Below are 25,540 nucleotides of genomic sequence, written 5' to 3'. Positions count from 1 at the left end.
ATTTGACGGTACATGGCTCCATCCATTCTCCCATTGATGCGGTGAAGTAGTCCTGTGCGCTTAGCAGAGAAACCCCCCCAAAACATAATGTTTCCACCTCCATGCTTGACAGTGGGGACGGTGTTCTTTGGGTCATAGGCAGCATTTCTCTTCCTCCAAACACGGCGAGTTGTGTTAATGCCAAAGAACTCAATTTTAGTCTCATCTGACCACAGCACCTTCTCCCAATCAAGATGTTCATTTGCAAACTTCAGACGGGCCTGTACATGTGCCTTCTTGAGCAGGGGGACCTTGCAGGCACTGCAGGATTTTAATCCATTACGGCGTAATATATTACCAATGGTTTTCTTGGTGACTGTGGTCCCAGCTGCCTTGAGATCATTAACAAGTTCCCCCCGTGTAGTTTTCGGCTGAGCTCTCACCTTCCTCAGGATCAAGGATACCCCACGAGGTGAGATTTTGCATGGAGCCCAAGATCGATGTCGATTGACAGTCATTTTGTATGTCTTCCATTTTCTTACTATTGCACCAACAGTTGTCTCCTTCTCACCGAGCGTCTTACTTATGGTTTTGTAGCCCATTCCAGCCTTGTGCAGGTCTATGATCTTGTCCCTGACATCCTTAGAAAGCTCTTTGGTCTTGCCCATGTTGTAGAGGTTAGAGTCAGACTGATTAATTGAGTCTGTGGACAGGAGTCTTTTATACAGGTGACCATGTAAGACAGCTGTCTTTAATGCAGGCACCAAGTTGATTTGGAGCGTGTAACTGGTCTGAAGGAGGCTGAACTCTTAATGGTTGGTAGGGGATCAAATACTTATTTCTCTGTGCACAATGCAAATAAATATATATAATTTTGACTATGTGATTTTCTTTTTTTTTTTAATATATATAATCTATCTCTCACTGGTAAAATTAACCTAGCCTAAAAATTCTGGACTGTTCATGTCTTTGACAGTGGGCAAACTTACAAAATCAGCAAGGGATCAAATACTTCTTTCCTTCACTGTAGCTGCAGTAGATGTAATTGAAATCTTTATCCCATACAAATAATCTGTTATTATTCTCTGTATTCACTGTTAGATTAATAACATTGGAACAGCTGATAGACACTAAGGGTATGTTCACACGCTAGACTAAAAACGGCTGTAAAATACGGAGCTGTTTACAAGGGAAAACAGCTTCTGATTTACAGCTGTTTTTTATGCATTTTTTACAGCTGTTTTTGGAGCTCTTTTTTATTGACCCAATGAAAAACGGCCTCAAAAACGTCTCAAGAAGTGGCATGCACTTCTTTTTTACGGGGCGTTTTTTTACGGGGGCGTTTGCAAAAACAGCCCGTAAAAAAACCGCCACGTGTGAACGAAATGCCGTTTTTCCCACTGAAATCAATAGGCAGATGTTTGGAGGCGTCCAGCCCCTGTATTTTTAGCCGTTATGTTAATATAAATATATGTAAAAGTGTTTTATTCATTACATTATTGTATCTCTAGTAGTAATTTGTACAGATTATATAGTCAAAAACACTGGATGGATAAAAGTCTTGTATAATACTCAGTATGACATATAAACAATTGATAAATATTACTTTTTAATGTATTCTCTTTCTGGCCTCAGCGCTGTTATACAGAAGTTAGTTAAATATTACACATATTGAAGACCACTTCATGTAACTAATGAACCACATGACCTACATAACATTCAGAATGCTAAGCGTTGATGTGTGAAGCCATAGAAGCAAGTAGTACGAGAAATCATTAACCTTCATACTATAGACCTTCATGTTGGCAGGTACAGCAAAACTATGTTCTACCTTTGTGTAAGTAAAACCGGCCTCGTGTGACAGTCAATGCCTCCGGATCAAGGAAAAATATCTGACATGATGTCATTTTCTAAATATTTTGATGCTTAAAGGTATTGTACAGGATTAGGGCTCATTCAGACGAGCGTAAAACTCGTCCGTGTGCTGTGCGTAAAAATCACGCACAGCACACGGGCCCATTGATTTCAATGGGGCCGTTCACACATGCAGGAGTTTTCACACAGCGTGTGTCCGTTGCGTGAAACTCATTGCATGTCGTATATTGCTGTGTTTTTCACGCACCTACGCGCCCATAGAAGTCAATCGGTGCGTGAAAATCACGCACAGCACACGGATGCACATCCGTGTGCTGTGCGTGATTTGCGCATCAATTCCATTGGAAAAGAAAAAGATGTGCTTTGCGAGTGCGTGAAAAACACATGCCACTCGCAAAGCACACTGATGCATAACGTAATGCACACGGACGAGATTCACACAGGTTTTTCGTAATACGCTCGTGTGAATGTAGCCTTACAAAAAAAAAACATGTCTGTTTTCAACCAAAAACAGTGCTACACCTGCCCACAGGTTATATGTGGTACTGCAGTTCAACCCTTTTCACTTCAATGGAGCTGAGCTGCAAGACCAGATACAACTCACGTACAGGTATGGCTCTGTTAGGGCCAGTTCACATGGAGTTTTTTGGCGCTGATTTTGACTTGGAAACTGCGTCGGAGTCAGCGCCAAAAATTGTCTGACACCGCCTCCCATTGATTTCAATGGGAGACGGAGGCATTTTATTCCTGTGTAAGCTTTTAGCAGCTTGCGGGAAAAAAAGCAGAATGTTCTTTCTTGCCGCGGTTCTGCCTCTGACCTTCTATTGAAATCAATGGGAGGCAGAGAAAGTGTTTTTTGCTGCTTTTTTTGCCCGTGACGCTCAAGGGCCGCGGTTGAAAAACGCAGCGAAGACTGCGGCAAGTAAGTGCAGGTATGTCAAAATCTGCCTCAAACTTCCTGGAGGAATTTTTAAGCATATTTTCTCTGCCTCAAATTCCCCCATGTGAACAATCTGGAGAACGAGGGTCCAGTCACCCTCGTTTGCTGATTTCTGATGGAAAGAGCATTGAACTCAACTGCCAAGAATTCTTGAATGGGGATCATCCTGCAGATATGCCATAAAAGCTGAAGATGGGAATATCCCTTTAAATGAATAGGCAGATTAGGACTTATTCAGACAAACGTTTTTTACGTCCGTGTGCTGTCCGTTGAAATAACGGACGGCAGACTGACCCATCCAAATCATTCACATATGTGTGTTTTTTCACGCAGCATGTGTCCATTGCATGAAACTCACCACATGTCTTATTTTGGTCCGTTGTCGCGGACCACGTCACTGAAGTCTATTGGTGCGTGAAAACACGGACAGCATACGGGCAACATCCGTGTGCTGTCCATTTTTCAGGCATCCTTTGCTAAATTAATGATGAGAGAGATTAAAAAAAACAGGAAGTGCTTGCAGAGGAGGAACACGGACGTGAAAAACCGATGCCACGCGGAACGCGCACTGATGCCACACCGAACTGAAATGCATGAAATACCCTCCGTTTTTTTTTTGTGGACGCAAAACGGACACGTATGTCTGAATAGGGCCTTAGAGAGAGAACAAATGCATACAACTTTAAAAAAAAGACAGAATGAAGGGAAACTGTTATTATATACTTAAAATGAAAATACAGAGTAACATTCAATAAAGAATAAGGTTTCTAAAACGTACTCCAGGAAGCGAGTGATGTAGTCTCTGCTGCAGCGTGACCAGGTAAGTGGAGATGTGTCATACAAGAGTTGTGGTGACATGATGTGAGGTCTCTTTCCTCTGGGTTCACAGTCATTCCCAACGCCATCATGTTGTACCCCGAAACTAGGTCACAGGGGAAGAAAAAGCTGTTCAATGTAGCTGAGCTAACAGAGTAAACGGTACAGTTTCTACATTTCATAACTATACCCTCTATGCCCCTACTAGCTACAAATATGTCCTGTCAAACAATAGCAAAAAAAAAAAGCTTAGCTATCAGGAATCTGGGAGCTCATTACCTGTGTCCTAATTCATGAGTGACAGTAAAGGCTGTTGGCAGACCTGTGTCTTCATTTATGTTACAACTGCGGTGTGGTTGGCACATTCCAGACACGTGCGAAAGGCCGAGAGTTTCACATGGACGATTCATGGAAGCACAGATGTCTCTTCTGCAATAGAAGCAATAATTAATATGGTAATGCATAAGTATGTATGAATACATGTATGCCTGCGTTATATATATATATATATATATATATATATATATATATATATATATATCCAACTTATTCAATGGGGCGGCACTGTGAACAGGATTCTAGATCAAAATTGTGGGTGCTCCCCTCACCAGGCTGACCTCCAAACCTGGACTTGTAGAGAATAATGGCACGAAAAAGAGAGCGGCACTCCCATGGGCATAATGTAAAAATGAAAATGTATTCACCCATAGTGCAAAGGTGACGTTTGACCCAACCATAGAGTCTGGTAGTCAAGTTTGGCCTGAAAATGACTCTATGGTGGGGTCGAAACGTCACCTTTGCACTATGGGTGAATACATTTTCATTTTTACATTATGCCCATTGGAGTGCCGCGATCTTTTTTGTGCCATTCTTATATATGGGGTAAATGGGACTAAACATGAACTTTTGTAACCTTGAATTTGACATTGGGTAGATAATTTGTGTTTCTAGGAATGTGTTTGTGTTGTGTTAGGTAATGTACTGGATGTGATAGATGCTTCATCCTGAGGGTCATTGTTCTTTGTGAATAAGGAACTTTGGAAAGTAGAGTAATGTGGTCTTGATGGACTTTTTATCCAGTGACCTGGTAAGTAGAACAGCAACATCATGGTGTAAAGGATGTTCTTCACTTTTCATGTTCATGGTCTTCTGCCACTTGCAAAAGCTGCGCAGAGAGTTGTCAGCATGATGTGATACCTTCAGCTCCTCCTTAGAGATGAGAAGACCACAACATATTAAGAACAAAAAGACTAACCAACCTCTCCCTCAATTGTTCCAGTCCACCCTTATTCATTCTAGATGTTTCTCCAGGTACTTTCAGTAGGTACAGTACAATCGTCCTTCATTTCATTCCCTCAGTCATACAACTTTTTACCCTTCCATCCTACACATTCTCTCAGCGACTCGACTACTCTAAACTCTCTGATGTTTACCTCCCTTTATTCTCTTGTTCCACAGCCCCAAAGGTGGTTGAATGTCAATAGGTTGTCTCTCCTTGTTACCTCATCACTTTCCAGTAGGATCAGACGTACAACAACGATGTTTATCCTGTTCCCAATACTGGCATCATGGAAAAGCCCAGCTACCTATTAAGGAATATACATGTAAGATATAGGGAAAGCGAGGAGTATGGAATGAGAGCAATGATGAAATATTTAGAAGATGGTTTGTCAAGGCGGTGATTGGGAAATATTGTACAAAATCTTAACTTATATCCATTTATCCTCACCATATTCATAATAGTCAGTACGTAGTTCTCTATATTGTTTTTTCCATGATATTCCACCATCTTGGGGTCAGCCACAACCAGAGTTTCCACCCACTTTTCCTTGCTAATGGATCGTCGTGATATAAGGCGCTCTCTTCTCTCTTGTGCTTTTGACTGTTCCCATCGCTCCCTTCTCCTCTCCCACTTATCATGGGAGTCTGGATGTTCTATGACAACATAGATTTTACATCTGTAGTCAACATTTTCCAAACAGCAAAAACCTCAAAAATACCAATGTGAAGTATAGGTTAGGCTAAGTTCACATTTGTAGCGGAGCCTTTGTCACAGATTATGATGCATGCAGCACTATTGTTCCCGTCAAAGTGACAGACGCCACGACTGAACCAGACAGATCTAGGCCCAGTTCAAAACTATGTTGGTGTTTCCATTGTTCTACTCCGTCAGAGGAACAGAACAATGAAAATACTGGAAGCGCTGGTTCCGTTGTTCAAAGAACACCATTGGCACTCAACAGAACCATATACTTTAATGGGTTCTTTTATGGTTCTGTCGACTTTCCATCCGGGTGTCGGTGGTTTTACCAGAAACATGTACCACCATGCCATTGATGATATATGTCATTTGATGGATCTCGCACTGCATCCCTTTTTCCTATGTAACTATGTATATTAATTGTACATGAACAGTTTGGACCAAAAGTGACGAGATTGAAAGTAATCTTACCCCTAACACCGCAGCTGCTGTACCCCGACTCCTGTCCATCAACCAAATGACGCCGGTAGATCCGATGAGGCATTCCTTGTTCCAAAGAGGGCTCTTCTGTTGCTACTGGTTCTATCAGAAAATCCTCCTGTTCCAGCTGGAAGACACCTCTCTTATGGAAAATTATAAGATTTAAAAAAAACATATGGATAAGTGACAGATGAAATATTTTTCTGGTCATTGTGGTATTTAAAGGTAATATAAGTAAACATCTCTAACCTGGGGGGCACATATGGATTTCTACCTCTGATCAGTGATGAGACAACACAAACAGATGTTTAAATGTGTCAGGCCGAGAACACCTGGCATATTAGACAGCCCTCAAACACTTTGTCTGACCTTGCACACCTGGGATCAGACATCCCTTACACGTCAGACTCTGCACACCTGGGCAACCCCCATCAGACACACCAAATCCGATTACTATGGAATATAATTAACAATGAGATGCTATATAAGGCAGGATTCACACTGTGCATTTTTTAAAGTACGTTTTTAGCTTATTTTTTTTTGTTTTGGTAGATAAACTCCCATGTTTCTCAATTGGAGCTCATTAACGAAAACAAAAAATAAACACATTAAAAACGCAACCGAAATGAACGTTGTGAACCTGATGGACAAATGTCTTTTTTCAATCATACTAACTATGCAACTAAGTATCTATGTAACCCAGCCGATAACACTGTTACCACAACTTTACATTCTGCTAATATATACAAATTTTTTGTGGAAAAAGAAAAAATGCCTCAGTGACATCATATAGAAATGAATGCAATGGTTCTCCACTTACCAGTCCACTGCAGATACTGATAGCGGCATTTCCAACATGATGGTGGTGGGTCTGTACCTCACCCTGCATATAGCACGAGCTAGATGGACGACTGACAATTCTTGACTCCCGGATGCCTCCATTACGCCACTCACTCAGAAAGCCAGGGGCCAGCAGCTGGTGGTTCTGACTAAGGTTGAAGGTCAACTCAACTCCCTTGTACTTAATCTCATAGTAGGTAGAGGAACCAGTGCTTGAAGAAAGTCCCCTCTTCTGTAGATTGCGGGGAGTTAGATCATAGGTTAGGAAACTACCATGTTCATCTATTCGGAAAGGATGCACAATATCTGCATCCAGAGAAAAGCTGAGAGGAATATCTGAGAAGACAAAATAATAATAAGTTGGTCATTATACTAATAACCAATTTCTATGTAATGTCTCTTGCCCTTTGTGTTATGAGAAGACCGTGTGACATGGGTAGAGGAAAGTATTGAGTTGCTATATATTTTCACTGTAAGCCAGATTATCTTTATTACCATAGGTGGTCAATGTATCGATTTGTTTTGTAATGACTTTGCATGTACTTTCTATAAATCATGCTTTTAATGCTATCAATACCATTTGGCTCTCACTGTAGACACCCGGAAAATAATGCTATATTATCCCTTGTTTTTCAGCTATTGATAAATATTCCAAGAAGTAAAAGACAGGAAACTCTGAAGGATTAGCCATTAGCCAAGCAAAATAAGGGTGAGTAGTCGTCTCTCGGTTGAGTGCATGAGAATCGTTTAACCCCTTCCCGACATCTGGCGTATAATTACAGGCCAGGGAGGGAAGCATGGAGCAGGCTCACAGGTGGGCCTTCTCCATAAGTTGAGCATGTCGGCTGTATAGTAGATTCAGCAGTAATACATATTTATTATATATATATACATTTTCTTGTATATATAAATATACATATACATATATATATATATATATATATATATATATATATATATATATATATATATATATTGTGAGGGTTTAGCATCAGGAGAGGTTGGTACAGCGGTTTCTTAGTAGCCAGAGACAGGGACACCGTGCATTAAAGTTCATAACAGGGCTTTGCCTGTGTTTTATTCTTGTCAAAGAAACAGCCTCTTGTACAACAAGCCAAAATACAAAATAAATGCTGCTCGTCTGAGCACTAACTAAACAAGATATTATCTAACTATACCAAGTGCCTTCCTACCAGGCACTGGACACAAAGTAACACAGGACTTTACTCACATAGAACACAGGCTACTCCAGACTTAGTAGTCTCCGGTCTGAGTCAGGGGTGAGACTGACACACACTGTGTCTGCACCTTTTTACACACAGGCTGCAGGTGCAGCTAATTGAGCAGCAGCCTTGTTCTACAAACAGAGATGGACTAGGGATTGGGGAACCCGCCCTGCTCTTCCCCAATCCAACTCCAGGCCCTTTTTCTGGCTTTTTCTTAAGCCGAGATTGGAAAGCTAGAGCTTTCTATTGCAAAAAATACTCATTCCCTGGAGCCTAGGATACATATGACAGGATTCTAGGGGAAATGTACTTTCCCTCAATGACTTTACCTGTCACTGTCTCACATACTCTCTTCCTCTGTTCGAGCCCGTGGGATCGGACACATTTAGCTACAAGGCAGTGTGTCCTAGACAAAGCGTCAGCATTGCCCTGCAGTTTTCCTGCTCTGTGTTCCACAGTATATTTGAAGTTCTGCAAAGTAAGAAACCACCGTGTAACACTTGAATTTCTCTCTTTAGCTTGACACATCCACGTAAGAGGAGAGTGGTCTGTAACCAACCTAAACCGACGACCCAATAAATAATATCTCAGGGACTCAAGTGCCCACTTAATTGCCAAGCACTCCCGTTCAACTATGCTATAGTTTTTCTCAGCCGGGGTAAGTTTTCTGCTCAAATAGGTCACAGGATGTTCCCCTCACCACCCACCTCTTGTGACAGAACTGCTCCGAGCCCCACATCAGAAGCATCAGTTTGGACAACAAACTCCTTTTTGAAGTCAGGAGTGACTAAGACTGGTTGGTTACACAGGGCCAGTTTCAACTCTTGAAAGGTGCTTTCAGCCTTCGTGTCCCACTTGACCATGGCAGACTTACTTCCCTTGGTAAGATCCGTCAGGGGCGCTGCTGTTCTGGCAAAGTTTGAAATGAACCTGCGGTAATAACCTACAATTCCTAGAAAAGCTCTGACCTGCTTTTTGGTTGGGGGCTGGGGCCAGTTTTGGATAGCCTCAACTTTGTTGACCTGTGGCTTTATCACCCCTCTCCCAATTATGTACCCCAGATACCGTGCTTCCTCCAAGCCTAAGGAACATTTCTTTGGTTTTGCTGTTAACCCCGCGGCTCTGAGGGAGTTTAGTACTGCTTGTACTTTTGGTAAGTGGCTTTCCCAGTCATCACTAAAGATTATAATGTCGTCCAGATATGCCGAAGCATACCGACGATGGGGTTTGAGGACTATGTCCATTAACCTTTGAAAGGTCGCTGGAGCCCCATGTAGCCCAAATGGTAAACAAATATATTGAAACAGACCATCCGGGGTGATGAACGCAGTTTTCTCTTTGGCACCCTCCGTGAGGGGTACTTGCCAATAGCCTTTGGTTAAATCAAGTGTTGAAAAATACCTTGAATGGCCCAGTCTCTCTATTAACTCGTCAACTCTTGGCATTGGGTATGCGTCAAACTTTGACATCTCATTTAACTTGCGGAAGTCGTTACAGAAACGTAATGACCCATCTGGTTTCGGAATCAATACTATGGGACTTGACCATTCACTTTTTGACTCTTCAATAATCCCAAGGTCTAGCATTTTCTTGACCTCCTCAGATATGGCTTGTCTACGAGCTTCAGGGACTCTGTAGGGTTTCAAGTGGACCCGAACCTGAGGCTCGGTCACAATGTCATGTTTTATTATACTAGTCTGTCCTGGCAGTTCTGAAAACACGTCTGTGTTCTCTGCACAAACTCTTTTGTCTCCTGTTTCTGTGGCTTTGCGAGGGATTCTGACACATACACATCTGGGTTAAGACTATAGGGGGTACTTACTGCCACGAGGGTCTCTCTTTCTTTCCATGGCTTAATTAAGTTTACATGGTATAACTGCACTGTCTTCCTTTTACCTGGTTGGTAAACTTTATAATTTACATCCCCCACCTTTTCAATTATCTCATACGGCCCTTGCCATCTAGCAAGAAATTTGCTTTCTACGGTTGGAACTAAGACCAACACTCGATCACCAGAGTTAAAATTTCTAACTTTAGCAGTTCGGTTATACACCCTGCTCTGAGCATCCTGAGCTTGCTCCAAGTGTTCCTTAACTATCGGCATGACCGCAGCGATTCGGTCTTGCATCAACGTGACATGCTCAATTACACTCCTATAAGGTGTGGACTCTTGCTCCCAGGTTTCCTTGGCTATGTCCAGGAGACCACGGGGTTGTCTGCCGTATACAAGTTCAAAAGGAGAAAACCCTGTGGATGATTGAGGAACTTCACGTACAGCGAACATCAAATAGGGCAGAAGACAGTCCCAATCCTTCCCATCCTTACTAACCACCTTCCTCAACATGCCTTTTAATGTCTTATTGAATCTTTCGACAAGACTATCAGTTTGAGGGTGATATATAGAGGTACGCAGGTGTTTAATTTTCAGCAGTTTACATAATTCCTTGGTGATTTTGGACATAAAGGGAGTTCGCTGATCGGTAAGGATTTCCTTAGGTAAACCAGTACGGGAAAACATGTAAAACAACTCTCTTGCAATGGCTTTTGAAGAGGAATTTCGCAAAGGGACTGCCTCAGGGTAGCGTGTGGCATAGTCCAACACCACTAGGATATATTGATGTCCTCTAGAGGATTTGACTAAAGGGCCGACCAGATCCATGGCAATTCTTTCAAAAGGGATCCCAATGATAGGCAAAGGCACCAGCGGACTCCTAAAATGTGGCATAGGAGCCGTTATCTGACACTCCGGGCAGGACTCGCAATACCTCTGAACTTCCGTATATACCCCCGGCCAGAAGAATCGTTGTAAGATACGCTCTCTGATCTTTTCGCAACCTAAATGTCCACCCAGCACGTGTTTATGAGCCAGGTCCAACACCGTTCTACGATACGGTTGGGGTATCACCAGCTGTTCAAAAACCTCCCCACGTACGTTATCTATCCGATACAGCAAATCCTGGTTAACCGCCATGTGTGGAAACACCTTATCAGCCCCTGGATGTTGCGGCACTCCATTTAATACCTTAGTATTTTCCCTGGCTTTTACCATGTGGGATCGCTAAGTTGAGCGGTCCCAAAATTGTTACGTGATACATTTAACTCTGGTATCTCAGAAATTTTCTCCTGCTCATCTGTTTCACCAGCAAAAACAGCCAGAGGAAATTTATCAGGCTCAGTGGTCACCCCTACTGCTGGCATCTCAGCATCCTCGTTAAAGGGTTCTGGGCTAATCACAGCGCACACATTAATACCATCATTAACATTTACAGTGGAGGTTACATCTTTCTTCCTCCACAAGTCCCAGAACACTGGGAAGTCTCTCCCCAGGATCACACTGTGCATCAGGGACTTGACCACACCCACTTCATGGCAAGCGGTTCCACAGGAAGTCTCTAGAGTGACCAAAGCGGTGGGGTATTCTTTAGTGTCCCCATGAATGCACAGGACCCCTATACTATGTCCGCAGAATGTTCCAGGGTCTATCAGGCTGGCATGCACCAGGGTAACCAGACTCCCAGAATCCAGCAAGGCACTCACAGTACACCCTTCCACTTTTACGACACACATTTGTTGTTCAGTCTCGTAAACCGTCTCAGCAGAACAAACAGGACGTGCAAATAAGGATATTCGCCTTGCTGCATCACACTCCATTGGCTCAGTAGTCAGGGGACAATTGGCAGCAATATGCCCAGGTCCATAACACCGCCAGCACTGTATGCGGCCCCGGTCCCCAACTTGAGACTCTGGTCTGGCCTTCAGTGTCTCTCTGGGATTTCTTCCCTCCGTCTGCTCCCCTTCTGAGCCACCTCCCTTAAAGACATTTCTCACCCCTCTAGTAAATGGAACAGTCTTACCGGGTGCTCCGCACGATTTGCTGTTCCTGGGGTTAGAACATCCAGGCGGTACTTCTTGGAGTAGATCCTGAGTAGCTCTGTACCTTTCAATCAGGTCCACCAGCTGTTCCGCATCTGTAGGATCTCCTTGACCGACCCAACGCTGAACCTTCGGTGGTAAGGAGCGGATGTATTTGTCAAGCACCACTCTCTCCACGATCTGCGCAGGGGTTGATTACTCTGGCTGTAGCCATTTCCTTGCAAGATGGACAAGATCATACATTTGTGATCGCGCAGGTAGGTGTTCCACGAAAGTCCAGTTGTGCACCCGTCGAGCACGCACATTCATATTAACACCCAGACGGGCAAGGATCTCACCCTTCAGCTTGGAGTAATCCTTGGCATCCTGCTCATTGAGATCAAAGTACGCCTTTTGCGGCTCTCCGGTTAGGAAAGGTGCCACCACTGCTGCCCACTGATCTGAAGATAACTTCTCTCGTTCTGCCACTCGCTCAAACACCATGAGATAGGCCTCAACGTCATCGGTGGGTGTCATCTTCTGCAGAGATGTCTATACCGCTGCACGAGTGGTTTGGCGCAAACCATGAGGCCCCGCTGACCTCTCCACTGAGGCCTGAATTTGGTCTTGCAAATGGCGATTAATTTGCTGCTGTTCTTTTAAGGCCAGTCTGTGGGCTTCACCCAGCAGAGTATTGGTTTCAGCCTGTGCACGCATGGCTTCCTCATGCACCATTCGCTGAGTCGCGCTGGCTTCTTGCAAACCTGTGCTTATCTTCCCCTGGTTGATATTAGCCTGAATCAGCTGTTTAAGTATTTCATCCATTTTAACAGTCTCTTTTTCTAGCCCTGTTGCCGCCTTCACCCAAGACAAACACTTCCAAGCACTCTCGGGGAGAAAAAAAAATTGTGTTGTTGCCCCTAGCAACGATTTTCCGCTTGGAGCAGCAAAAGTCCTTTTAAATAGGTGTATGTCTCTTTAAGACCGTGCCCGCATCGGCCACCATATGTGAGGGTTTAGCATCAGGAGAGGTTGGTACAGCAGTTTCTTAGTAGCCAGAGACAGGGACACCGTGCATTAAAGTTCATAACAGGGCTTTGCCTGTGTTTTATTCTTGTCAAAGAAACAGCCTCTTGTACAAGGCAAAATACAAAATAAATCCTGCTCGTCTGAGCACTAACTAAACAAGATATTATCTAACTATACCAAGTGCCTTCCTACCAGGCACTGGACACAAAGTAACACAGGACTTTACTCACATAGAATACAGGCTACTCCAGACTTAGTAGTCTCCGGTCTGAGTCAGGGGTGAGACTGACACACACTGTGTCTGCACCTTTTTATACACAGGCTGCAGGTGCAGCTAATTGAGCAGCAGCCTTGTCCTACAAACAGAGATGGACTAGGGATTGGGGAACCCGCCCTGCTCTTCCCCAATCCAACTCCAGGCCCTTTTTCCGGCTTTTTCTTAAGCCGAGATTGGAAAGATAAAGCTTTCTATTGCAAAAAATACTCATTCCCTGGAGCCTAGGATACATATGACAGGATTCTAGGGGAAATGTACCTTCCCTCAATGACTTTACCTGTCACTGTCTCACAATATATATACACAGGGTGATTGAAAAAGTATGGAGAAAATTATAGCCTCGGTATTCATAACCGAGAGAACATAACACAAATTTATTAACATGAAAGGACACACTATCTCTGGAAGTTTTATCTATACACTACAAATGTTCAAGGTGATTTTCAATGGTGACACGGCAGATGTATAGGCGGTAGTCCAGTTCTGTCCAGAGGCGTGCCAGCATATCCTCAGATATGGACACCACTGTTTCAGTGATGCGTTGTCTCTGGCTGGGGGCGCACAGATACACTCCTTAGCCCCACAGAAAGAAGTTGCATGGTGTTAGTGGAGGTCAGCGCAACATTGGTGAATCGTTGTTTCTGGCGCGGCCAATCCAACGTTCCAGTAGAGGTATCGGTGAACATCCAAATGGAAATATGGAGGTGCAGCATCCTGCTGATAGACTATGTCTGAGCCTTTAGCTATGCCCCTGCCTTAAAGGGTAACTAAAGTTTAAAAAAAAATTTACATGCCATAATGACAAGTCAAAAGTTTTGATTGGTGGGAGGTCCGAGCACTGAGACTCCCACCGATCGCTAAAATGAAGCAGTAGAAGGGCTCGGGTGAGCGCTGAACCACTTTGTTTCTGATCGGCTTTCCTCGGAAAGCCGAGCAAGTGGTGTACGAGCTCAATAGAAAGTCTATGAGACCATACACCGCTTGCACGGCTTTCCGAGGAAAGCCGAACAGAAACGAAGCGGCACAGCGCTCAATCGAGCACTTCTGCAGCTACATTTTAGGGATTGGGGGGTATCAGTGCTTGGACCCCCTCCGATCAAAACGTCTGACAAGTTAGTATGTCATGTCAAAAGTTTTTTGAAAGTTTAGTTACCCTTTAAGGCCCATTAAACAAGCATTCGTAAGAAGGATCAGCCGACTAACGAGAAAGTGCTAACCCTGATTAGAACCCTCTATTAGTCAGAGCAGAGAGTTGCTGCAAAGAGAGGCTCTTTCCCTAGAGTACCGCTGGCATCTGTGCATAAAATCAGTTGCCCTGCCTATGATATTTGTTGGCTGATCGCATCTGTTATGCAGCCTAAAATATCATTGTTGCAGCACATTTCCCGGTGTAAATAGGGGATTTGCCGACAATATGCAAACTGTCTGGGAACTGAACAATCATAATAACGATTATTTGTCACCATACAGTTTGCATCAGCCTATGTAAAAGGGACTTGTTTGGCGTTCGGCGCTCATTATGGGAAGAAATCTACCCATGTAAATGGACCTTTACTCTACTCAACAAGATGAAAATACAGGTGTAACTACGGTAAACCCAAAAATCCCACTTCCACCATATTTATACAGTTTCTCATTTTACCAATCATTTTATGATATGCCTGACGAAGACCACAGTGCGTGGTCAAAACGCGTTGCAGCACTGTCTATTTATTGTTTTAAACAGTTTATCGAATAAAATCGTTGTTTTAAACTCTGACGATTTTGTGGAATTACCATCCTATATCACACCTGAGCGCCCGTATAGAGGAGCATCTTTTTTCTTCCAAGTCTGCTTCATTTTACCAATAAATGTTTTGCCATCTTATTAGTGATTATCTCACCTTCAAAATATAAAGTCCTCAAGAAACAATAGTCGCACTGCTACCCCAGTCTACCCTCCGCAGGGCACTGTGTTAACTTATGCCTGGTCTCTACTTGCATAGAGTAGTAACTTCAGAAGGCACTATTTATTAATCTTGGCAATAAGAAGTTGTTTCTGTGTTTTCACCGGGATTGCCGAAAACTATTTTCTATGACTCATGACAGGAGGAGATTACTAGGGCTTCCTCACTTTATGTAATGTCCGTCCTGTGTCTGTAGTGATCTAGGCTAGGATTCACAGCCGCTGTTATTCACATATTATTAACTACACCGTTTTTCCGTAATAAATACCATGCTAGTTTTTTTTACCATTTTTCCCAAGAGCTCTGTAAAAAAACAAAAAGTCGTCTGCAGCCCTTTGTAGTCTGTATTCCCATCTCTGGGAACCTGCCGGACTGCGATGTTCAGTCGTCCCTTCCCCCTCTAGCACTAATAAGCACTCCAGTGTCCGCAACAGTCCAAGTCCCATGTACAGCTGCCTCACAGCTGGACGGAGGAGAACCAGCTGACGGTATACATCTATGACCCACGTGTGGACTATTAAGAAAAAGCAATAACAAACAAGGGAAATGGATTACACATAACTGCTGTGCATGTCTAACTTGCCCTTGACTAGTCTTAGGTATTATGGATCCTTCATACATAAGGGATCTTTTTATTAGATAATAATAATTTTTATTTATATAGCGCCAACATATTCCGCAGCACTTTATAATTCAGGGGGTACATTGTACAGACAATATCAGACATTACATACTGACAAAACTAATTTACAATTCAAACAAGAAGAGTGAAGACCCTGCTCGCAAGAGCTTACAATCTATGAGGAAATAAGGAGTCCAGCAATCTTTTATACATATGGGGTAGTACATAAAGCTGCATGAGCCGGTCACCAGCCAGTGTCTGTATATGACAGACATGAAGTGCATTAGGGTGCAAGGAGTGTGGGGGAGACTGCTGAACGAAGGGGTCAAGTCCTCATGTCTAATGTAAAGGGGCCCAGGGAAAGTAGTCAGATTAGGGAATGTTATAGGCCTGTCTAAAGAGATGTGTTTTCAGCACTGTGAATGTTGGGAATTAATCTTATTGTCTGGGGTAGCGCATTCTAGATGACTGGTGCAGCAGAGAAATAGCTTGGAGACGGGAGTGGGAGGTTCAGATTATGGTGGATGTTAATCTAAGGTTGTTGGCAGAACGTAGAGCCCGAGTAGGGTGGTAGACAGAGATGAGGGAGGAGATGTAAGGAGGTGCAGCACTGTGGAGAGCTTTGTTGGTGAGCGTAATAAGTTTGAATTAAATTCTGAAGGGGATGGGCAACCAGTGCAGTGACTGGCACAGGGTAGAGGCGTTGGTGTAGCTGTTGATCAGAAAGATGTGCCTGGCTGCCGCATTCAGGATAGATTGGAGAGGGGAGAGTTTAGAGAGGGGAAGACCAATTAGTAATGAGTTACAGTAGTCAAGAAGAGAATGAATTAGAGCGACAATGAGAGTTTTATCTGTTTCCACAGTAAGAAAAGGGTAGATTCTGGAGATGTTTCTGAGGTGAAAGTGACAGGAGCGTGTAAGTGATTGGATGTGTGAAGTATAGAAAAGATCTGAGTCAAAAATAACCCCAAGACAATGCACGTGCTGCCTAGGAGTTATGGTAGTGCCACACACTGAGATGGAGACATCAGATTTAGGGAGGTTAGTAGATGGGAAAACAAGGAGCCCAGTTTTAGAAAGATATTATATATGTACAAATAATAGTAAACTCTATTTGATGTCACTATGTACTTGCAGCTTCCATAATTTTAAAATGAAAATGTATTATCAGATGGCCTAAAATTTACTTCTACTGGGAACATCATATTACAATTATAAGATCTGTTAACAGCATGAACAGCAGTATGTCTAATGTTCTTGGCAGTGCTAGTTGACACTGTATTGCCATTGCAATTTATAAATATGGTATTCGCAAATTTGGTGCTTCTAGCTGAGATCTTGATTTAGGGACCATATTTGCAAATACATTATATTATATTATACATTATATTATATTATATGTTTCTTCAGTTTTAATGCTAAAACTGAAACTATAGAAACATTTTAATAAGAGAGATATTCTAGAGAGTATTTCAAATGGCAATGTACTACTGAATATAACATGGAAGGACAAAAATCGAAAAATATGTCATGTGGACATAAAACAATAATGTTGATAATAATGATTTGACGAAAACATGTGTGCTGCCTGCCAAAGATATTATATAATTGATTAGAATCTATTAGGCCTCATTTACACGAGCGTGTGCGTTTTGCGCGCGCAAAAAACGCTGCGTTTTGCGCGCGCAAAAGGCACTTGGCAGCTCCGTGTGTCATCCGTGTATGATGCGCGGCTGCGTGATTTTCGCGCAGCCGCCATCATATTGATGAGGCTAGTCGACGCCGGTCACTGTCCAAGGTGCTGAAAGAGTTAACTGATCGGCAGTAACTATTTCAGCACCCTCGACAGTGAATGCCGAACACAATATACACCAACCTGTGAATAAAAAAAGACTTTCATACTTACCAAGAACTTCCTGCTTCCCCCAGTCCGGGCTCCCGGCCGTTGCCTTGGTGACGCGTCCCTCTCTTGTCATCCGGCCCCACCTCCCAGGATGACGCCGCAGTCCATGAGACCGCTGCAGCCTGTGATTGGCTGCAGCCTGTGCTTGGCCTGTGATTGGCTGCAGCTGTCACTTTGACTGAACTGTCATCCCGGGAGGTCGGACCGGAGTTATCGGTAAGTCAGAACGTCTTTTTTTTTTTACAGGTTCATGGATTTTCGGAGCGGAAGTCACTGTCCATGGTGCTGAACCAGTTTAACGCTTTCAGCACCGTGGACAGTGACTGTCTCCTGACGTCGCGTACCCGAACATTTTTTACCGGTTTCGGTCAAAACGAGTTTGGCCGAACCCGGTGAAGTTCGGGGCGCTCATCTCGAATTTGACACTCCGTTTGGATGTTTGTAAACAGAAAAGCACGTGGTGCTTTTCTGTTTACATTCAGGAGTTTGACAGCTCTTGCGCGAATCACGCAGTTCGCACGGAAGTGCTTCCGTGCGGCATGCGTGGTTTTCACGCACCCATTGACTTCAATGGGTGCGTGAGTGCGCGAAAAACGCACGATTATAGAACATGTCGTGAGTTTTTTTCTGCGCACACGCAATGAGCGCAATTCACGCATCGTCTAAACAGCCCCATTGACTAATATAGGTGCGTACGACATGCGTGCAAAGCACGCGCGTCGCACGCGCGTATAATACGTTCGTGTAAATGAGGCCTTAGTCAGAGCAGAGAGTTGCTGCAAAAATAAGCTTTTTTGCCCTAGAGTACTGCTGCCATCTGTGCATAAACACAGATGTCCCGTCACTGTGTGATATTTATGCTCCTAATTTTCCTATATTTCTGAGGATAGGCCATCAATATTTGATCAGTCGGGGTCCGACTCCCGTCACCCCCGCCGATCATCTGTTTTGAAGAGGCCTCGGCGATCATACTAATGCTGTTTCCCCCTCCTTCCTTATCTACTGGTACTGTGAATCACTAACACACTTGTAGGCAGTTCATAGTATTACATCCTGCTCCCATTCAAGTGAATGGGAGAAGGCTGTAATACTGTAAACCGCCTCTACAAGTGTTTCAGCAATTCACAGTATGAGCAGTGACAGGACAGGGGGTGCCGGGAGTCGAACCCCCACCGATCAGATATTAATGGTCTATCCTCAGGATAGGCCATCAATTTCTTATGACTGGAAAGCCCCTTTAAGTTAATTAGCAATTGTGAGCTTTTATAGTGCAAAATGACACAAAGGCAAAAACTTGCACAAACATGGGTCTATAAAAAACAAAAAATTTCCTTTTTATATACATTTTTAGCATTATAATTAATTTCAATGAGCACCATGTAATCTTTACTGAACAGACCCCATCATCCCTGGTCTAGGTGTTGCAGCAGTAATTCAGATGGTAATACGCACCCACATTAGTCCACGTTCACACGTGGCAGAATTTTTCCGCTGCAAATGTTGGTGCAGATTCGGGGCAATTACACAACTAATCTGCACCAACATTTGCATATTTGACAGGTAATTCAGACGTTGCATATATCACAGCGGACTTGCCACAGATTTCAGTTTTTGCATTGCAAAGGCTAAAATCTGCAGTGAAATTCTGCTTCTTCTCCGCAACAGACAGTGCATGCTGCGGAGGGAAAATTCTGCACCGCAGCCTAAATTCCGCACAGTTATTTTCTGCAACGTCTAAACTAAGTTTCCTAAAAATGTATAGAAACAAATGTCAAAAACGGCTGCTGCAGAATTCCACTGCGGACTGTCCACAGCAGTATTCAACAGCAATTCAGCCATGTCTGAACGTAGCCTTATGGTCATCTGAAAGCTGCATAACTCTGCACTGCTTCATTCTTCAGGCATAGTGCAAAACAAGCTGCTTGAACGTCACAATTCTGGAGTAACTGGGACATTGGCTAGATTACTTATATTGATTGTTAGCCAGGTTAAAAACCAACCCGGGTAACCCAGAAACGTAGACATTTTACCAATTTGATAGAAGAGGACAACTGGTCTTATATTCGCAGATCATTTTCTATGTATTGGAACGCGTTTGGTAATAGTCATGTGTTATTTTATTAGAACCTATAGTTTTATGATCACTAAAAGATCTGACATGTACTGTTCTGAGACTCAAAATGAACATCTTTTTTTCTAATAAGCCCACTCTATTAGTCTAAAGAATTTATTGTCTGAAATTTCGTTCTGCATGTTTTGGACACTGCTATGTAAACCATACCTTTGAAAGTGATTTTTTTTTTTTTTTTAAACCAACATAAAAAGGTCAGTCATTGTGTATTGTTCAACCTTCAAGTTCGTTTTTATTAAAAATTATTTCTACTTTTTGAGATACAGCTGCTTTGTATCCTGTATACAGAGCAGCTGTATCGTATGCTGAATCCTGTACCCGTCAGGTCCACGGGACTAAAGGGTTCAGTGAAAGTGGGTCCTGCGTGTCTCTGACATGCAGGATCCACCTGTTATCCATCATATCTACGTTCATAACTTAGATGTGATAGATTACAGGTGTATCCTGCGTGTCAGAGACACGCAGGACCCGTTGACACTGAACCCGTCAATCCTGCGGACCTGACGGATTCAGGTCTTAGTGAAAGATACAGCTGCTCTGTATAGAGAATACAAAGCAGCTGTATCTCAAAAAGTAAAACTTGAAAGTTGCACCAGGACTTGGAAAATTCCTTAAGACGCGGATACAATTCGTTACTTTAGTGTTGGCGAGACAGGGAACTATCCGTTCCTTCCCTCCCATTCGGCGCTTTACTAATAACGCAGTCGGTGTGATTACGTCATCACGCCGACTGCGCTGTTACGCTGGATGACGCCGCCTAGACTCTGACCAGTCCTTCAGCGCTGGAGAACGGCGTGGGAACGGGGACAGGTAAGAATTTTTTTTTTGTTTAGTGGGCAGCGTTGGGGGCAATATCTACAGGGGGCGCTATCTACAGGGTGCAATATCTACAGGGGGCAATATCTACAGGGGGCGCTATCTACACTGGGCAATATGTACAGGGGGCATTGTGACTGGTGCTATCTACAGGGGGCATTATCTACAGAGGGCATTGTGACTGGCGCTATCTACAGGGGGCATTGCGACTGGCGCTATCTACAGGGGGCATTGTGACAGCCCTATCGACAGGGGGCATTATCTACAGAGGGCATTGTGACTGGCGCTATCTACAGGGGGCATTGTGACTGGCACTATCTACAGGTGGCATTGTGACTGGTGCTATCTACAGGGGGCATTATCTACAGAGGGCATTGTGACTGGCGTTTTCTCTAGGGGGCATTGTGACTTGTAAAGAAGAAAAAAACATTTCAAAAGCACTCTACGAACGCCAAGACTAATTAATACACAAAAAAATATGCATTACTAAGGTTACAATAGTGAGGTTCTTAGCGCACATTTTGATGAAATTGTGTGAGCCCACCTGCCATGACAAGGCGAATCTGACTGGCACCATCAACAGGGGGCATTGTGACTGGCTCTATCTACAGGGGGCATTGTGACTGGTGCTACATACAGGGTGCATTATCTACAGAGGGCATTGTGACTGGTGCTATCTACAGGGGGCATTGTGACTGGCGCTATCTACAGGAGGCATTGTGTCTAGCGTTATCTACAGGGGGAATTGTAACTGCCGCTATCTAGAGGGGGCATTGTGACTGGTGCTATCTACAGGGGGCATTGTGACTGGTGCTATCTACAGAGTACATTGTGACTGGCGCTATCTACAGGGGGAATTGTAACTGCTGCTATCTACCAGGACCAGTGTGACTGGCGCTATCTACAGCGGTCAGTGTGACTGGCGCTATCTACAGAATGCATTGTGACTGGCGCTATCTACAGGGGTCATTATCTACAGGGGGCATTGGGATTGATGCTATCTACAGGGGGCATTGTGACCGGCGCTAAATACAGGGGGCATTGTGAGTGAGTGAGTGAGTGTGTGTGTGTGTGTGTGTGTGTGTGTGTGTGTGTGTGTGTGTGGTGTTTTACTTTACAGTGTTTGACACAATTAAATTCATGGGGACAGAGTATGGTGCTATTATATTCAGGGGCACAGTGTATAGTACTATTGTATTCAGGAGCGCAGTGTGTGATACTATTATACTTAGGGGCGTAGTGCGTGGCACCATGAGAATTTTATCTTCGTTTATTGGTGCGGAAATGTTGGAAAATTGAGGAGCCAAAGACAGATGAGCAGCAAACTCTGCAGAAATGGGCTGTGGCCGGGAGAAGTCATCATAGAGGTCTGGACCGGATGGAGAAGAAAGGAGAAAAAGAACAAAAAAATAATCTGAGACGTCACCTGTGAGTCACTCAATGTAAATGTTTATTCTCCCTGTGACTGATCAGTACTGTAGTCACTGTATGACCTGCAGCGAGATGACGAATGGTAGCATTCTTTTTTTGTGAAACAGCATCTCCCAGCATATCCTAACCATTGTTCAGGCTATACTGGGAGCTGTAGTTTTATGTCGTACAAACTCATGCAGGGGTTAAACAGAATTTGTAAATGATCTCTGTACTGTGCTGTATTTGTGCTGGTGTTGTATATATGTACTGAGCTTGGTTCTGGTGCTGTATTTTGTACTGAGCTTGGTTCTGGCATTGTATATATGTAATGAGCTTGGTTCTGGGGCTGTATATATGTGCTGAGATTTGTTCTGGTGCCGTATATATGTACTGAGCTTGGTTCTGGTGCTGTATATGTGTACTGAGCTTTGTTCTGGTGCTGTATATATGTACTGAGCTTGATTCTGGGGCTGTATATTTATGTACTGAGCTTGGTTCTGGCACTGTATATTTGTACTGAGCTTGGTTCTGGGGCTGTATATATTTACCTTATCTTAAGGTAAAATTAGATGTTAAATCTACTTTTACCTTAAAGAAGCTCTGTCACCACATTATAAGTGCCCTATCTCCTACATAAGGAGATGGGCGCTATAATGTAGGTGACAGCAGTGCTTTTTATTTAGAAAAACAATCTATTTTTACCACGTTATTAGCGCTTTTAGCTTTATGCTAATTACTTTCTTAATGCCCAACTGGGCGTGTTTTTACTTTAGACCAAGTGGGCGTTGTACAGAGAAGTGTATGGCGCTGACCAATCAATGACCAATCAGCGTCATACACCTTTCCATTCATTTAGTCAGTGCATAAGGATCCTGCTAGATCAGTATGTGCTGTCTTATACTGACACATTAACGTTACTGAAGTGTTTAGACAGTGAATAGACATTTCTTCCAGCCAGGACGGGATGTCTATTGACAATCCCGACACTTCGCTAACGTTTCTGTGGTACTTACAGCAGATCAAAGCGTTATCTCGCTGTAACCTGTCATTTACAGCGTGATCTCGCGAGATTACGATTGCTCTGCTGTAAGTACCACAGAAATGTTACCGAAGTGTCGGGATTGTGAATAGACATCCCACTGAAATCTGCAAATATATACAGTACAGCGTCTTCAGAGTTCGAGGGGGGGGGGGTTGCCACACTTTGTGAACTGCGCGGGGGCCCATGGTACCCTTAATCCACCCCTGCAGGGAATAGTATAGTAGGAGTGCCGGCACTGTTACCAATGGATGCCTATGCCATATATTGTTTGCATGAAGCATACCTGTAGTCGTCCAATGGCAAGGATGTAAGCTTTGGCTTCAGTCAATAACGGGGGGGGGGGGGTTCCCCCTTATAAGCAGATATTAGGCTGCTACCATCTGACTACTAAACTACATATCACTGCATGTGGATACATAACCTTAGATGATACATTAGCAGAATTTCTGCAGAAGGGAAGTCGTGTCAGCTGGAACACTATAAAATTGTATTTCAGTATACACATTTATGGCATTTATAATAACATTTACAGGTTTTCTGCACAAACAAAATGATGCAACGCAGACCATGGACCACAAAGACATTATCCTTACACTCAGTCAGAATTACGACTAGCAAGGTGTCATAAACTCATGCAACAACTGCAGAACAGTATACAGTATATAGTGTATATATAATATGACAAGATGACAACTTCTGTTGAAGTATAACTCCCAGCATACTATACCGACCATTAGTTCACAGGAGTAACAGCAAATGCATGAAACAATTTATAGTTCTATGACTACTATGGAAGTATAACTCCCAGTATTCTATATCGACCATTAATTCACAGGAGTAACAGCAAATGTATGAAATGACTGAAGTGTTTTCCTTGTTCATGGCTAGAACATGTAGTTACATCAATGCTGGGAACGCTTTATACGCTTGGTAAATGGCATATAGTCCATAGCTGGGTTTACACACAATGTGCACCACATCAGATGAACTATGTTTACACATATACAGATCTTTTACAATGGTCGGAACTATTTTTGTACAAAAATTAGACATCTTGTCTCATGTTGATATTTATTTATTTTTTAGATGGTCATATAACTTATAAGAGAACATCAACCACAAATGAATAACACAATGTAATTGCCAGACCTGTCGTTTTGCTGGACAGAATTGTTATTGTTACATACAGTTTAGCAATTGGACTGTCAAACAAGACCAAACAGTGGTTTTCTGCAGGCGGCGATAGCTGATAGGGTTAAGTGAGCACAGTCCCTAGCAGTGTGTGGGCAGTGCTATTATGTACAAGGAGACCCTGCTAATGCTTAACCCTTTATTGAACACTTACTCTTACAATAACTCTTATAATAATCTGTTTTTACTCCTCACTACTCCATTAGACCTGACAACATGTTTCTTGCTTCTGTTAGTATTGATATGCCATACCTGATCATTCTTGTCAGAAGAGCTGACACTCTAAACTGTGAAAAAACACTTTCTGCCGGAGCAGTCAATATAGGTTTTACCAAAGTGAGAGAATACTGACCTGAAATCAGTGGGGTGACCTCTTGAAGGGCAGAGCAGAGGAGAATCAGCAGGAGCCCCATCTTTAGATTGGAGGTTGGTGATTTTATCATTGGAGTCTTTGGGGCAGCATACTACTGTAGAGGTCCAGGAGGCAGTGTTCTCATCTATGTGTGTAATACAATGAATGTGTGGACTTATGTGTCTGTGCTGGAATGTTTATTGTCCTTTGTGATCTTCTATTTGTACTTGTGCTCTTTGTTAGGGTGATGTTTGTAGGGGACAATGAAGGGATCATTTCTTGCTATGTCCCTGTCTCTTGGAGCAATACATCTGGGTATCTGCTCTGTCCTCTGGTGACACAATGTATCCAACATCCAGGAGATTCTCCAACTCTTTTGTCTCTTGTCATCTGTTTCTTGTCTAGGGCTCTCAAGTTCACAGACCCTCCTCCTGCACCCCAATCTCCCCTCCTCTTGCACTGCCTCCTATCCCTTGTCCTTCCCACACTCCCCTTGTCTTTCATCTATGTCTCCACCGCCCCCTTTTCATCAAGCGATCCCTCTGTGACTACTAGCACTTTTCTATACCATTTTATGTTTACGCATTACTATTTTTCTTAATCTGTTATCCTAAGTGCAAATATCCCCAATTCAGTAATATGAATATCAAGTTAACAGTTCATCTTCCTAATTTCCTACTTTTTGGAAAGGTCCGTCTATCCAGAGGATCCAGATTCGACAGGATTGCGCTCTGCTGCCATCTGGTGATTCCTACTAAAAAAAATCTTTATAATCTGCTTTAATATAATTATTATTATTTCTTTTTAAGCGCCATTAATTCCAGAGCAC

At 43.2% G+C, this 25,540-nt stretch overlaps 1 protein-coding gene across 2 annotated transcripts in view; it reads right to left on the bottom strand.

Annotated features, from left to right (window-relative positions):
* The window catches only part of ADAMTS7 (ADAM metallopeptidase with thrombospondin type 1 motif 7), a 79,825-nt gene extending 54,731 nt beyond the window's left edge, over positions 1 to 25,094 (bottom strand). Inside the window, exons 1-8 of one of the 2 annotated variants that reach the window (XM_075858372.1) lie at positions 24,712 to 25,094; positions 6,892 to 7,247; positions 6,063 to 6,213; positions 5,340 to 5,545; positions 5,113 to 5,196; positions 4,695 to 4,819; positions 3,890 to 4,039; positions 3,573 to 3,716 (exon numbers count right to left, since the gene is read on the bottom strand). In XM_075858372.1, the coding sequence (XP_075714487.1) occupies positions 3,573 to 3,716; positions 3,890 to 4,039; positions 4,695 to 4,819; positions 5,113 to 5,196; positions 5,340 to 5,545; positions 6,063 to 6,213; positions 6,892 to 7,247; positions 24,712 to 24,802 (1,307 nt within the window). In that variant the 5' untranslated portion in view covers positions 24,803 to 25,094. Of the gene's footprint in view, positions 1 to 3,572; positions 3,717 to 3,889; positions 4,040 to 4,694; positions 4,820 to 5,043; positions 5,197 to 5,339; positions 5,546 to 6,062; positions 6,214 to 6,891; positions 7,248 to 24,711 lie in introns of those variants that run through there. The other variant, XM_075858374.1, reaches the window with a different exon arrangement.
* Positions 25,095 to 25,540: the final 446 nt, after the last annotated feature.

Source organism: Rhinoderma darwinii, chromosome 3 (genome assembly GCF_050947455.1).
Source record: "Rhinoderma darwinii isolate aRhiDar2 chromosome 3, aRhiDar2.hap1, whole genome shotgun sequence".
Taxonomy (NCBI): Eukaryota; Metazoa; Chordata; class Amphibia; order Anura; family Rhinodermatidae; genus Rhinoderma; species Rhinoderma darwinii.
The sequence above is the reverse complement of the archived record's forward strand: the minus strand, read 5'-3'. Positions and strand labels throughout refer to the sequence as shown.